Source organism: Lepisma saccharinum, chromosome 6 (genome assembly GCF_977018435.1).
Source record: "Lepisma saccharinum chromosome 6, izLepSacc3.1, whole genome shotgun sequence".
NCBI lineage: Eukaryota > Metazoa > Arthropoda > Insecta > Zygentoma > Lepismatidae > Lepisma > Lepisma saccharinum.
In genome coordinates this window covers 10,417,762-10,433,723 of record NC_139234.1, presented here as the reverse complement: position 1 = coordinate 10,433,723, position 15,962 = coordinate 10,417,762, and the positions used below count along the sequence as shown (strand labels likewise).

General features: G+C 39.1%; 1 protein-coding gene across 4 annotated transcripts in view; it reads right to left on the bottom strand.

Annotated features, from left to right (window-relative positions):
* The window catches only part of Syx1A (Syntaxin 1A), a 184,361-nt gene that overhangs the window by 126,640 nt on the left and 41,759 nt on the right, over positions 1-15,962 (bottom strand). For all 4 annotated transcript variants that reach the window (XM_083123494.1, XM_083123495.1, XM_083123497.1 and 1 more), the window contains exon 3: positions 9,836-9,935. In XM_083123494.1, the coding sequence (XP_082979620.1) occupies positions 9,836-9,935 (100 nt within the window). The remainder of the gene's footprint in view (positions 1-9,835; positions 9,936-15,962) is intronic.

The window sequence follows — 15,962 nt, the reverse complement described above, 5'->3', positions numbered from 1 at the left end:
AACCCCGACAAGATTTTACCACATGATTATTTGCATGGGTTGCGAAATTATTAGAATGTTATGGAAATTTCGGATATGTCTTTGTTGAGAAAATTCTTGTTGTTTCCCTCAGGCATTCTGCAGGTGGTTGGATTCGATTTTTTTACGTCAGTTTGAAGATTATTTCCAATGTTTTTTTTTTATTTATTTCTTATTTAAGGAGAATACTACCCCTTGGATTGTAATAACGAAATACTGAGGCTGATATAGAATAAATTTCAAATTAAGGAAGTGCACTAAGTTCTGTATAATCGTCGTAGAAGGAAACTTTGTTCTATGAGGGGACTCGCCGATGGTACAGTGGTAGCATCGTCGCCTTGTAATCAAGGGATCCCGGGTTCGATACCCGGTGAAGGCACATTGTGATTTGAACCCCACTTTAAACTGTGGGTCCAGTCCCGATTAGCCTTTCTGTAAATCAGATGAAGGAATGTTGTAGCTGTTCTTTTTATTCTGTAAATTTAGCCTTCAAGTTTATGAGCAAAATACATGTAGTATCTACTGTCTACATTTTCACTCGTTATTAAACACATTTCACAAAGTAGTTTTATCGAACTTCAGAGGGAAGCTGACAGCAATGTCAGGGTGGCGGGAGCTTGTTTACGGCCAGGGTGTATTCCGAGACTATTTTTCGCCGTTCCCCACTGACAAAGGTTTCGCTTTGAACAATGGACACCGTTGCTTCAGAGGGCAAACATAGGGCGAGGTTGACCTGCAGTAGCGGGTACGTGCCATAAATCCAGGCCTAAGGTAGGAATGAAAGTTGATGCAAGGGAGGGGCAATAAAAATTCTGTAATTTGGTTAGCTTGCTGACAAAAGTTTTGCAGGAAAAGCTGAAAAGGAAAACGGCAGATTTTGAATGAAAGAGGGACAGTGAACACAAGTTATTTGTATTATTCGCCGACACACAAGCTTCCATTTCGAAGGTGAGGCTATCAGCAGCGAAGTTATTAGAGGGTTGGAAGCAGTGACGAGGCCAGAGGGCCAGGGGTACGCCCCATGTCAGACACTTCGCCCCCCCCCCCACCCGGGACCCCCAACTGAAGTTAATTAAATATCGAATAATAAGAGAGTTCATTTATAAGAGTATGACGATTTTCACCTTTTCAAAGGGGTGTATTCTGTATGATATCACTTTCCTGCTTATAATACCAACTTGATTAACAAATATTAATTTGCTTCGTCAAAGATTCGAGCGCCGACCTGGGCATAGGTGATTTCTGATTCATTTATGTCCTGTAATAGCCGAGATTAACCTAAGTTTTAACCAGTCTTAAGAACTGGAAAAAAGTGTTGAATGTGGATGATTTTAAAACATCACGAATATTTTCAGGACCACAAGACATCATCTGTAGTACGGGCAAATTATTCTAATCGTGGTCGTTAGTGACAACGCTAATTATTAAAATACATTCAAAGTTGATTCAAGATTTGGTTGGTTGGTTGATTTGGCGTTTGAAGTCCACTTTATGCACAGTAAAGCTAATTGGGACTGGACTTATAGTTTAAAGTGCATCCACTGGGTATCGAACCCAGGACCAAAGGTGATCGGAGAAAAACCGACACTACATGTCAGTTGTTGTGGATTCATCGCGGTTTCTTACTATTCAGGGACTTGAATTTCGAGATGATGAGTCTGAGGAAACCTTAACAAAGGGGATTTCTTCGATACACTTGAAGTTAATGAGGGGATATTATTTGGAAATGTATTGAACGTGAACCTTAAAATGCAAATTACACTTAAAATTCGATTCAAAACATATCGCGGGCAGGTAAAAGAACGCTTATTAGGATTTGCCACTCTTCAATCATTAGATGCAGGTTCGCTCTTTCTCGTACATATCAAAATCGAAGAACTTCTTCCCACACTACTCCATAGGTGCCTGTAATTGGGTAGCACAGACATACGTTGGAGTGGTAGAGTAAGAATAAGTATTGCCAGGGTCAGAATATTTCTTGAATTATGAGATAACTGTAACCTTTGTCTGATTTTTTATCCTGTGATAACATTTCCTTGAAAGGTGAAACACAAATTTTGCCCAAAACTCTTCAGCGTTACGAAGATGGTTGCCCTTAAAATCTTTGAAAAGGCTTGCTCGAAACAGGATGCTGGATGCAAACTGCCTCATTTGGCTGTTCTTGCCATTGAGAAGAAATATCAAGTCCTGAACGTACCAAAGGTGCGCAATGTGTTCTCCAAAGCACATAGAGCAGAATTCTCCTACAGGAGAATTGCACTTCACTAAGTGCCTCACATTGTTTCTAATACTTAAGAAGATTTTCCAATGTCACGTTTATTTTGCAAGAAAATTAAACTCTTAGAAGCATTATTTTCATCATTTATATTATTATCTTATAACTTAAATATTTATATCAGTAGTTTCATCTCAAGAAAGACGATGAATTATAAAATTATGAATGTCTTTCAATACTGAAATAGGCCACTAGAGACAACGCAACTTACCATAAAAAAAGAATTAATGTCTTTATTAAAATGAATCATGTGGAGATAAACTCGTAATCAAGAAGTAAATTTAGGCAGTAAACGTCCACTAAATAAAAGACACACACAAAACACCATACATGAATATAATAATAATAATTATTATTATTATATAAGTATATATGTGTGTAGTGTTTTCGGGCGTTTTAATGTGACTGCCCCCTTACAATATTTTGTTGCCAGCCTTCCCCCCCCCCCCAGTCAAATTTCCCTGGCGCCGCACTGGTTGGAAGTAAATTTATTAGGACGAGGAAAGTAACATTAGCTGTTGACAGTGTTGCACCAAAGGACGTGATATGTGCTACTGAAGCAAAAATTTATAATTGTTGAGACTTGAGAGTTGGTTCCTTCATTTGATCTTAGGAAGAGGTTTTCTGAGACAGAGTGGGATTATTTTACACATACATGGGAAAGGGTGGTTGTTTAAAGATAGAGACGTATTTTGCACATTTTTTAAAAGTTCAGATAAAACGAGAATTTAGCCTTACTGGTGGGATGTAACACAAGAGTATTGCAGGAAGTCTATGAACGAGGATGAATTAGTTTATTCTAATATTCTTAAGGTTGATATTTTTTTTTTTTTTTTTTTAAGTCCACTTGATTCGCAAATAGGCTAAATCGCGAACCGGCCTACAGTTTAAAGTGCGACCCGATCCACTTTGTGCCTCCATTGAGTATCGACGCGAGGACCCTTCATTACAAGACCTCGACGTTATTACTACGCCATCGGGGAGGCACCCAATTTACACAAATATGTTGATTCCAATAACACGTTATATGCATAATCTGATAATGATACACTTTGGGTGCATCTAAACATATTTTCTTCAACTATAGCATGTCTAAAAGAATCATTGAAGTTGGGATTTTTATAACTTCAGGAGGCACGGCTCTATAAACGTGCGATATAAACTTAATGCAGGTTTGCCTTCCATACGTGGTGGTTTTGTCACGTTTCTTCGCTTCGTAAAACATACACTTTTGCAGGAAAGGCTTCTTGCATCCTCCTGGGGCCTTGCTCTGGCTAAACAAAAAATATATTTGTTTAGCATAATCGAGGGTTACATATTCCTGCCGAACTTACTAGAAAACAAGGATTCTATTGGGATCATACTGCTTTGAATGACAGTATCAATGAAGTTTTATGTACGCTACTACTTATAATAATGAGCATAAAATATTAATCAGGAACTTTATTTTTCGTCAACTGGATGTAACATCTTTTTTTGTTATTCAGCAAATATTCAATTCATCACCTTTTTTGACATTAATTTTCTTGCCAGTACAGCTGTTTTATGCAGGTTTTGACGATCTTAACTACACGTAAGCTAGATATTAGCTAATATTCGTGCTGTTATATTACTATTCTTCTATCATCTTTGTAACATGTCATGCAATAACAATAATAGAATTGATTAATTTACATATTCAAGTGAATAGACCTATGAATTATATTAATGCATTAATTTAAACATTTGCTTAATTGTTGGCGTTAATGTTATTATTATTATTTTTTCTGAAACACTTGGCTCAGACACCCTCCCCCGACATATATTTCTACATGCGTGCCTGCCGAAGGATAAATTAGATCAAGCGGTGGTGGTACCGGACTTAGAGGCTAAAGGGAAAACAAAGAAGTATGTGCGTCATAAACTGGGCATAAGAAACAGCACAATATCACAAAGAAACACTTTTTGAAACTTATGTCATAGAAGATGTTTAACAATATTAAGAACAATAAATGCTTTCTATTTGTAATATACTAAATATTGAAATTTTAAATAGTCTTTTGTGTTCGTACTACACATTTAAAAACTTTTTTGTTGCTCCCCAGCGCCAAGCTTAGAATTTAAAGAAAAAATGTACATTTTCATAGTGCACGGAAGTTCGACATTCAGAAAGAAAGAAGGTCTATTGGAAAACATTTCAAGACTTCCAAAAGGTATAGCAGTAATGAAAAAGAGCACTGCTTATACCGTGCTTGTTACAACCTGTCCGGCTTCCCGCGGTAGCTGATCGATGGCTTTTCTAGCATAAACTAAGCGGTGTTGCTGCTGAAGACCGCCTGAACTCCGTGCTGGGGAAAGTCAATGCCAGGCAGCACATTAAAATACGCAACGTGGCAACAACGTCTACGTAAGCTCCTCTCTTCTGGCTTCCATTCGCTCCTCGCTGCCCAGCAGACGACTTTTTTCTCGTTTCTCATTGGCACCAAAACTGTCGAGCGATCGCTAGCGCGGGAAACGGGACAGGTTCTAACAAACTTGGTATAAATGTACGATGGATAGACAGTTGTATGAAGCGAGAAAAAACCACAAAGTAGATTTCATAAGATACCTAGCAATCAGTAACCAACAAACTGCATTTTTAATATTAATGTCCTCATGATTAACGAACCTTATTTATTCTCACCACGCAATGGTAAAATATTTGGAGCTTTATCCCACTTTCCGGAAAAATATTTCGTGTTTCTGCTACTTTTGACTTTTGTTGGCATGATATCCCGGATCACTTTTACGAGACGAGACGGGACAAAACGAGACGAGACGAGACAGAACCCTTCGAGACGGGACACGAGACGGGACAAACGAATATTTTCGAGACGAGACGGGACAAACCAAAGTCTCGTCTCGTCTCGTCTGCAACACTAACGGAAACACAAGTCTGGGCGTTCAGAGACTGATCCGTATTGATAGGTAAAGCTGGGTTATCTCGTTGAACCGTCATATTCATTGGGAAAAAAACAAAAAAAACTTGGGGTTGGGTTAACAACTCGCTCGAAGAGAATTTAAGCCCTGTTTATACAATATTCTTGTTTACTGTTTGCTAATGGTCTGATAAAGCTGGACGCCCACTCGAGCGGAAGGGAGGTGAAATTCTTAAGTTTCCGAAACGCGTCAGAAGTTGCGTGCATTGTTTGTTAAGCTTGACGCCCACCGAGACGCGGCGAAAATATCCGGTAACATAACTTGTGTTGTCTGCTTCTATTGAAATCAAATGGCGTAACACCCACTACAGGGAAAAGCGCGGAACCGATGCCGGAATTTCCGTGCCAGCAGTCTGCAGGTTATCTTAATGGTTATAGCTTCACTGAGACGCCGGAAACGGGTCTGTTGCGTTCTGTTGCTGCGTCTCAGTGGCGTCAGCTTTATTCGGCGTCTTCCACTTCTAGCTGATCGCGACGATGAGGATGACTGATTGATGTGATTTATTTTACTTCGCTTTTCTGCCAATTTGGGTTATTGCGAAGATGAGGATGAATGGTGAAAAGGTTAAAGAGATGAAGGGACAATTACAAACATATGGACAACACACAAGGTTCATAGAGAATTATACTGGCGAAGGATCTAGACGCCAGAGCCTCGTTAGTCTTCAAAATGCAGTCCAGGGTGTGGGGAAGTGAGGTTGACATTTGGGTGTTTTCAGAAAGTTACCCCTTATATCCCGATTAGTGATGATTAGATGAATTTAATAAAGGGTCATTCACAAAGAACACCAATGCCTTGTAGAGAAAGGCCTCTCCCTGCTTCTTCTTTCAACTTTTTTTCCTCCTCTTTTCCTAAGAAAGAGAGAAGGAAATGTAAAGAGAGCGGAACTCGAACCCGGGAAGTTCGGCCACCAAGCCGACAGGCGATTACATGGTGTTAAGAGGCCACAGCCTCGGTGGGTGAGGAGCATCTTCGACGTGTAGACAAGATCGATTTTTCAAATGAATTACAATTTTTTTACATGTTTTAACATGTTTCACAAAGATACAAAAAATATTATCAATTGAATTTCAATTTTGAACAAATTCCTTTTTAAGCTTGATTTGACACAAAACTGGGATCTAGCTCAGAAATATGTCGTTGACAGACTGACACCCGACAGAGGGCAGGTTACGACAAACAAAACCAACAGCTGGTCTTCGGGCCGGGTTCAACTGACCGGTCGCCGTGCGGGTCTCCCGATCATTAGGATCGACAAGTGCGAACGAGGTCTAAGAAATATTTTGAAAAATAACTTTCCATTTAAATTTCAAATCCAAAAACTGAACCCAGAGGAAGCAGAGAAAATCGCAAGGAAGGAAATGTACACGGAGCGTCCCCATTAGAATGGCGTAAAAGCGTGTCACCGTAATAATTCAGGATTACCGCCAGTATCGACCACTGAGAGCCAGCCGTCGGGGCAGCCTGTGAATGACGTCACCGTTCCCGGGAAACGTGAGCGAGGAGGGCGGGGCCGACAATATTCATAACGTAACCAGAAGGATTGCGTCGTTGCCTCCACAAGAACAGACACCGGGATTCACTTCATATTCACTAAACCGCTGGGGGAAGGGGGGGCGTTCTCACGCACCCGGGTGGTTGACTGAATGAATGAATTTAAGGATAAATTTGATTGGTAATTTTTTCCCCTTATCTCGCACGTGTTCCGTCAATCAACAGGATTCCCGCTCGTTCTGTCAAATCAAATTCCTTGCTTTCCTAGGTACAGTAAAACTCAAAGAAACATGTACAGAAACGGTATTTTCTTTGCATTTTTGTTTCTTTAGGTTCGCGTACTGCTAGTTTTGGTCACTCGCGACGATGATAAACGACTGGAACTCGAATCTAGAACCTTTGATGGATATTGATTCTTTATTCACATGAAGAATCAATATCCATCATATATATATATACGACTGGGTGCAACAACACTGAGGTTATTTGTACCATTCTCCCAATAACCCGTGGGGCAACAGCCCGTGAGGGCCACTGTCTCCCAAGGTGAGCGATCGTCCAACTGGATACGGGGTGACCATGGACGTCCGGAAGGGGGGCAGGGGGGGGGGCGTCGCCCCCCTGAAAAATGAAAGTCAACAAAAAATATGTATTCCACACATATAATTTCATTTTAGCCACAATAATATGTGTTCATTATTGCATGTTCACCATAAATTCAAATTTAAGCAATGTTTTTTTAGGGAACAGAACTCTTTTTGGAGAAAATGTGCCTTGTTTGCTCCCCCTGGAAAAAATCCTGTGGACGTCCATGGGGGTGACGTGTGGTCAGTCGTTGAAGGTTTTCATGACCGGGTTACGCTACTCATTCAAAGCTCTCCATTTCCCTCATGACGGTGGGTGGCCACCCGTCCCACAAACAGGCTGAAATCTCAGGAGAAAAGTTGCTACGCTTCCCCCAGGAGACAGGAACCTGCGCGCGTGCCGTAGCCCAAAGCGTGACGCCTACAGACCGTAAGGCTACGGGGCCAAAAAACACTCTCCTTATACGAGGACGTAATGCTCTTCGCAAAACTAATTTTAGTCAGTATTTTTTTTTTATTGTCAACATTATGAAGATGAACGTCATTATCAAGAACAGACTAAAACGACTACATTTCAAATTCACTGATAACAGTGTAAACACAAGGAACACACAACTCCACAATATTATAGAGCGACCACAAGGAAAAAACCTTGGACGAAAAGTCCCCGCGCAGCTTTCCCTTCTTCCGTTCAGCTCGGGCCATAAGAAAGCATGGTCCACTCTCCCCCTCCCCTCCACGCGGGAGTACGGTGCACAGGAGTAACGGGTCTGCGCAGGTTTCTTTGCTTGTGGTTCCACTATAGTTGAGCCCACCACAGCCTCGTTTTCCCGCATGATGTACCATGTGAAAAAGAGGTTGACCTTCGAGTCCTCTCCCAGGTCACATCTTACATCGCTCCGGTGCGGTGTTGGGATGGTGATTCCAACGCTCAACACGGTAGACAACAGAGGCGGCTAATGTAGGCAAATGTAGGTCTGAACCACGTTTAAGTATTCATTCTCTAACTCGGACAAGTACATATAACATTTAACATCATCAGTTGATTTCCTTGGCTTTTATCTGCTTCGCCGCTCACTAGGAACCATGATAAAGGCCATTCCTTTATTTCTACTTTTGTTATTGTGCGTGGCTTTTATATCACTTTGGCTGGTCGCGACAATGAGGATGAGTTATCATTAGATGAAGCGACACTGACAAAGAACACTTATGTCTGGACTCGAACCCGAGAAGTTCGGAGGCGAGACAAAGTCGAGCACAGGGACGGCAGGAGTCGTTACAACAGTTTTACCACATTTTCATGAGAAATGTTTTTCATTTACATAACTGTAAATCGAGTACGGTCTACGGCAGTTATTCGGTTATACTAGTAGGCCACGAAGTTTTGAGTCGCAATGTATGTTCCACTGCTTCACGTGTGTAAATTGTCTTCTACAGATTGTACAGATAAGGAAATTTCAGTTTGGAATTTAAAAAAAAAACACATCAAATTACACAATTTCTCCGATACTACAGTGGTTGCAAGTTGTCTCTCTGTAATCAAGGGATCTGGCTTTCGCTTCCCATAGTGTACATGAGAGTCCACCACGATTTTACGTAAAGGGGGGGGGGGGCATGCCGTTGATATCAAATTAAGTAGTAGTCTTTCGATACTTTTCTATTTAGGTTATTTAACGTCGCTTTTATACCTCTTGACATTATCGTGACGATGAGGATGGGACAAGCTGTTGTTGGTTTGGTGTTTTAAGTCCACTTTATGCACAGTAAGGCTAGTCGGAACTGGACCTACAGTTTAAAGTGGGATCCGACCCATTTGTGCCTAGGATGTAACAAGCACAATGATACATCTATCTTAAGCAGCTTTGAACCTCGGACCTCTGGCTATAAATAATGGTATAATAAATAACAGAATGACAAACTAATAATATCTTTCTTGGAAGAATATTCTATTCGTCACGCCTAATGAGCGAATATCTTGCCAATTTTTTTTCCACTTATTTTCGTTCATATTTCTAAACATAAATACATGGAAATACATAATCATTCTCATATTCCGTTACAACTCTTACCCGCTTCAATCAATGAAAATTTTAGTTACGAAGTTTATGATGGGCGACCTCTCAAGTGAAAGTTGAGACAATGTATCCACTGACACAAAAATGCATTTTCACTCCAGTACGTTGAACCGTGTCAATGCGACAACCTTGATTTGAGGCTTGGATTATACACCTTTGCATGAAAAATCGAATGTGTTGCTTCTTTTATCTGTCCTCAACTTGTTCTCTGTGAAATAAAGTGGTGAATGGTATCCAGTGACTGCAAACAAGACGCAGAAAGAACACCCTGTGCGGATATTAGCCTCGATTTTGCAGTTTTACAAATATCGTGAAGAAAAGAAGCTAACAAAAAGTGTTCTTGATCACGTTACGTCTCATTTCCGAGAAAAATCACCATTTCCTAGAAAAATCACCGCAACTACGCGTGGAAAAAGAACGACTTTACTTACTTTCATCGGTCTGCGGAGCTGAAAGTATATCACTGTGTTTCTTCTTCACTTCCTCCACGTTCGCCTGGATCTTGTCGATCATCCCCCGGATCTCCTCCACCTGCGAATAGATGAGACAGCATTGTTAGAAATAAAGCTCACCAGAGTCGGTGCTCATACCTTGTAGTCCCGTTTCACCTAACTGCTTGTCAGAACAATATAATGTGACTTAACCTGGACAGCATTTTAGGCGAAACGGGATATCCCCTTTCGTAAAATCCCATTTCGCCTAAACTGGTTGAAAGGGAAATATTTCAAGTGAGGGAAATTGTATGGCCTCTCAACAAGGAGACACGTGCTATATTTTGTATTGTTAATTCATCCTTAGCTCTCCTTGATGTCACACACTTACTTAGGGCAGGGCAGGATAGGCGTCACACAATTTGATTTCAATAGAAGCAGACAACAGAAATTCTGTTGCCGCGTTTCTCCGTGGGCGTTAAGCTTAACTGATACGTCACGGCTCCATTATTGAAATTCTTGGATAACTTATGATTGAACATATGTCCCCTCCCTCTTCAAAAGAAATATGAACACAAATTATTCTGATTCTGTTTCAGCCACTAAAAGACTATAAAAGGAACTAAACTCAAAGATAACATATCTTCGAATTGAAGGGGGTGGAGTGAAATCGCCTCCTCCTTCAGGATTTTCTATCCCAGACACTAGCATTTTAAAATTCATTTCCAACTAGGAGAAGGTTTCCTCCTCTGAGAATACTTGCAGTATCACAGTTATTTTGCTAATATTCATCCATAATTTTCTGCGAGCTGAAAAAGTGACAATTGTACTGCAGGTAAGCTGGGAAGTAACGAGTTACCAAAATTTCATGGGTATCTGTAATGGAATGACTGGATGAGTTACTTGCCAGGATGTGTCATGCTTCGTTCTGTTGTTTTAAGCTATTACATGTAACGTTACACTGGGAAAACCTGCATTACAGAGAACAGATATGATACTTGTAAAAACAGTTAAATGCCCTTATCGTATGACAAAATAACAGTAACGGGTTACTTTTGGAAGCAAAACAACAGTAACCCGTTAGCATTTTTTAGTTAACTTACCCAACCACAGAAAGATATACAGGGTGTTTCGCAAGTTCGTTTACAACGCTTGGGAGGTGATTGTACGAGTGAAAATAAGGTGGAAAGTTCATGTAACGAAATTCGGGAAACGGCTTTGTTGCCGAGTTATTGACGTTTGAAAACGTGGCAAAATGATTTTCCAAAGTGAATAATGGCAAAACGGGTGGAGAGAAGTCGTCGGTGTTGGGCGGTCCACTAAGAAATTTGGTACGCTCTTGTCAAAAAATCACGCGGCAATGTTGTGCAATGTCGGCGCAAGGGATTCCAAAAAGAACGCGAACGAAGATGTTGACGGGAGTGGGGTGGGTGTGCGTTCTGCGTGAGATGGTATAGACAAAAATTGGCATGTGTTGAATGGCACCAAAAAACAAAGAACATTTCCTGAGCGAAGGACACCATGACGTAAAAAAGAAAAAAAATGAACTGTCATAGGTTGCATACCCTAAAGGGCGCACAGTATGCTTAATGAAGATGTGAAGGGAACCTCATCACTATATCAATATCATCATGATATTGATATGAAAGCATTTGGCCAGAAAAATTTAGCTTTCTTATTACTTCTATAAAAACAAATTACATACATTTTTCTTTATGGCAATTAGAAATTAAACTTTGTTATCTTCCTACATGTGGTTTATCTTCTCAATTTCAAATAATATTATAAATCCTGTAAAAAGAGATCAAGAAATTAACTCATTTCCACCACAGTAAAACATTCAGAAACAATAAAGAAAAATGTCAGAAAAATACTCAAGTCCAGAGCCATCTATTGTTCACCATAGCAAACATATTCCAACATAGTAGCAATTTTTTTTTAAAAAAACCTATTTATTTCAAATTATTCAATAATAAGTTATTATCAGACAATAGTCAAAAAACTATTGAAATTTGTTAATATAAAACTTTGTAGAAATTATGTCCACTTGTATTCGATTCTGGAAAGAAAAAATATCAATAAAGAATGAGGTAAAAATATTATCATGAGCACTACTAAAAAAAAGATGGTTGAAGCTGAAATCAAAAAATTGTAAGTATCTTATTTCTTTATCCCAGGTTGTGCTTTACCGAAGCAAATTGACGTGTATTCTTTGTGTATTACGCCTAGAGTGCTTAAAAAACGTCATAAATAAGATATATGAGACTCAGAAGGGATAAATGACATAAGATAAATTGCACATGCAAGACTGATACTGGACAAAGAACTAGGCAAGTAAGTTCAGTGCAAGTGGATAAAAGGAAAATCACAACAAAATGGAGAAGAAACTAGATAAAATAATGGCATTGATAATGGACACAAAAGTTAGTCTAGAAAGAAGTTTAGATCAAAAGGTAAGGGAATTGAAAAGTGAAATGAAACAAATGCAAAAGGATTTAGCACAGTACAGAGTGGAGTGTAGTCAGAGGAGTGAAAAGTCAGATAAGAAGATAGATAAACAAAACAGGGAAACCACCTGTTTAAAGCGAAATGTTGACATAATGGAAAAGAAAAATGAGGAGAGTAGAAAAATGATCCACGACAACTCTTCCTCAATTAGTGAAGTTCGAAAGGAGTTAGCAGACACCAAAGAGGTAGTGAGAAAGATTTTAAATAAAAGTGAAAATGGAACCACATCAATGTTTTTGCAAGAATTAGGGAGTGTTAAGAAAAGATTAGAAGAATTAGAAGAAAAACAAGGGAGATGCATGCTAGACAGAGGTACTTCAAAAAATCTATTGGATGACTCACCAATCTTGATTCCTACGTCTGCACTTATTAGACAGTTAGACACGGAAGCAGTTAGCCAATCAAAAATCCAAATTGAGCAAGAAGGACACAGCAATGCAACAGACATAGAGGAGGTATGTAAATTCTTGTGCCCAGAAAATGATGCATGTCCACCTTCAGGTGTAGTTATTGCCACAAACAGTTTTGATTTAGAAATAGAAGGTAAAAACAATGTGGAACAAAGCAACAAGTGTATGGTTAATGCCTTAAGTGAAATTAGAGAGTCTCTTAAGGAGAGTAGTAAAATCAATGCAAGCTTACTTGAATTTATGGAAGTAAATGTACATCATCAGAACACTTTGCATAAGAATAATTCTACGTACTTTTCTCAAAATCAAGCAGAGGATGTAAAGCGACTTAAGGTTGCCAGCTCTGAGAAATCCAGTAGCAGCAACGACTCCTCAGATAGTCAAACACAAGAGAAAATGGTGAAGAAAGTAAAAAATAGAAAGAGAAACTTGCGATCAACAAGAAATGAAGACAAATTAAGGGAAGTACAAGTGATGGCATTCAGTAGTGATGAAAATGATGCAAGCGGAAACATAAAACAGGAATCCATGCAGGTTCCATTGAATGTTCCAAGCTCCAATACCAGTTTGAAGTCTAGTCCACAGAAGCCTGCTGTGTTACACATGAAACCAGAGCACTTACAAAAATTACCAAAATTCAATGGCATAGTATCTGATCAAATTCCATCGGAATTCATAGAAAAGATAGAAGAAACTCTGGATTTGTATGAAATAGACAGATCTCAATACCTACGTTATGTACCAAAATTGCTCACTGAGAGTGCAAAGACATGGTATCAAACAATAAAGGACAAGCTGAATACGTATGAGCAATTTAAGAAGATTTTTCTAGATCATTACCAAAATTCACGTTGGAAAAGTATCATGTTGGCCAAAATTCTGAATACCCCATTTCAACGAACACAACATGGAACAGTTGTAGATTTTTTCTGTAAGACTTACAAATTGCTGACTCTCGTGCAAACCAACAATGAGGAGGCTCAGATCATAGCTCAGGTGTCTACTTTGTTACCATACAAAATAAGGGAACATATCACAATGAATAACGTCAACACATTCGGTGAAGCAATACAAGCAATCGAAAACTCAGAATCTTTGAAAAGCAATGTAGGATATGTGCCGATTTATAAACCAACAAAGAATAGTGTGGGTAAACAAACAAATCAGGTTGTCTCTATGGTCAAAAGAGAGAATTTTCAAGTTGGCAAAAGGGCAGCAAAAAATTTGAACTCCATGCCAAGCACTAATACTAAAAGTGATAGCTTTAACAAGAATGAATTAATGTTTAAGTCACGCACAACTAAAGACGTACCCACTTCGGAAAACTAAAGCTCACCCATGTGGAAGTTGGAGGTGACATGGGTGAGGTAAAAAATCCTCCGGCATCTATGGTGAAAGATAGAAGCTTTTCAAACCAAAGGGGCAATTCTGATGGACGAGTACTAAAATCACCGCATCCAATGATACAAGGCAACCAACTCTTAGGTGATAGTTTAGTGCTAAGGATGGCACAAACTATTGTAGGATACAATATGACTTATACAGCAGAAGGTACAAGGCAAATTGGCTTATCAAAAAGTGGGCAAACCATACAGGACCTTCTGAAAAGGGTAAGCTCGCATACTGAGCTTGCAAGTTTCGTGATACTTCTAATTGGCACTAATGATATGCTTAAGGGCATCCCGTTAGAAGACATGAAAAGTTTATACCTGCAATTATTGGCAAAGTTGAAAAACCTAACAAAGAAGATTGTATTATTAACACTTCCACCTATTCCAAAAACGATGTCATCTCCATACTCAGGCTCCAGGGAGAAGTGGGAAGAATGGAATGCATTTATAATGTCATTGGAAGATGGCTCCGAGGTCAAAGTAATAAATGTGGCCCCAGTATTCTTCAAGGAAGATAGTAAAACCATCAACAATGCTCTCTTTGAAAAGCATATTGGTCCAATTCATAACCGTCGGGTAGACATGATCCACTGGAACAAGGAAGGTATGCTTAAAGTGATCGAACTACTAAATGGGCTAAATATTATTAATTTCACTCCAGTGAATAACCCAATCCATAGAGTATGCGTTACAACCGAAAGTATGGTGCATTCGAATCCAACGAACACATCGTTGCTAGATGATGACGTTTGCAAATTTGAACAATTAAGTGTATGTAATGAACAGGAAAACTGAATGTTCACTCCTGTAGTATGGTAGGTGACGGGAGTGAAGAAAACATTCCTACCATCCTTCATGTAAATTTGAATTATAAAGATGTAAATATTGATGATTATGAAGCCAGTGCAAGTAATGATCTAGTGCCTGTGAACTTAAAGTTTAATAAGAGTGCTTCGGTGCTCATTGAAATAGGAATTAATGATAAAACATATAAATCCCTTTGTGACACGGGTGCCGAAACCAGTATAATGGCTGAAGCTGTATGGAAAGAAATATCTTCTTCTGCTTCTAGACCCAGATTACTACCTGCAAAAAACATAAAGTTGGTAGACTATTCAGGAAGCAAGACGGAGAGAGTTTTAGGTATTACTCAAGTGTATATACATATAGCAAACCAATATTTCTATGTACAGTTCATGGTTGTGCGCAATCTGCAAGTACCGTTGATCTTAGGCTTGGACTTAATTTATGCTATTCAAGCCAAATTAGATTTGAAAAACAATAGCATGTTTTTTGAGTCTAGACTAGGTAAGTCCGTGTGCAAATTTTTACCATTGGTTGAATCGAATAATGCATTGAAAACTGCTGATCAAGTGCAAGTATGTTCAGTGAAATGTGAAGATAACATTCATCCATCTGATCAGCAAATACGAGAAAAAGTGGAAGCAGCAAATAATTTAACTTCACAACAAAAAAGCAAACTGCACAATTTGCTGATCAAGTATGGGAAGGTTTTTTCTTCCAGGCCTGGTCTTTGCAAGGGTTATCAACATAAAATAGAATTAACTACCAGCGAACCCATTGTCAGTAAGATATATCCTATTCCACATGCGTACAGAAGAGAAGTTAGGGAACACATCCAGAAGTTATTGGACTGGGATATTATAGAACCCTCGACTTCGGAATACTTATCACCTCTTTTGGTGGTACCTAAGCCAAATGGTACCTTACGCATATGTGTTGATCAACGAAATATTAACAAACATGTAAAATTGAAACAAATCCACCCTTTAAAAATTGTGGAATTATTGTCAAAGT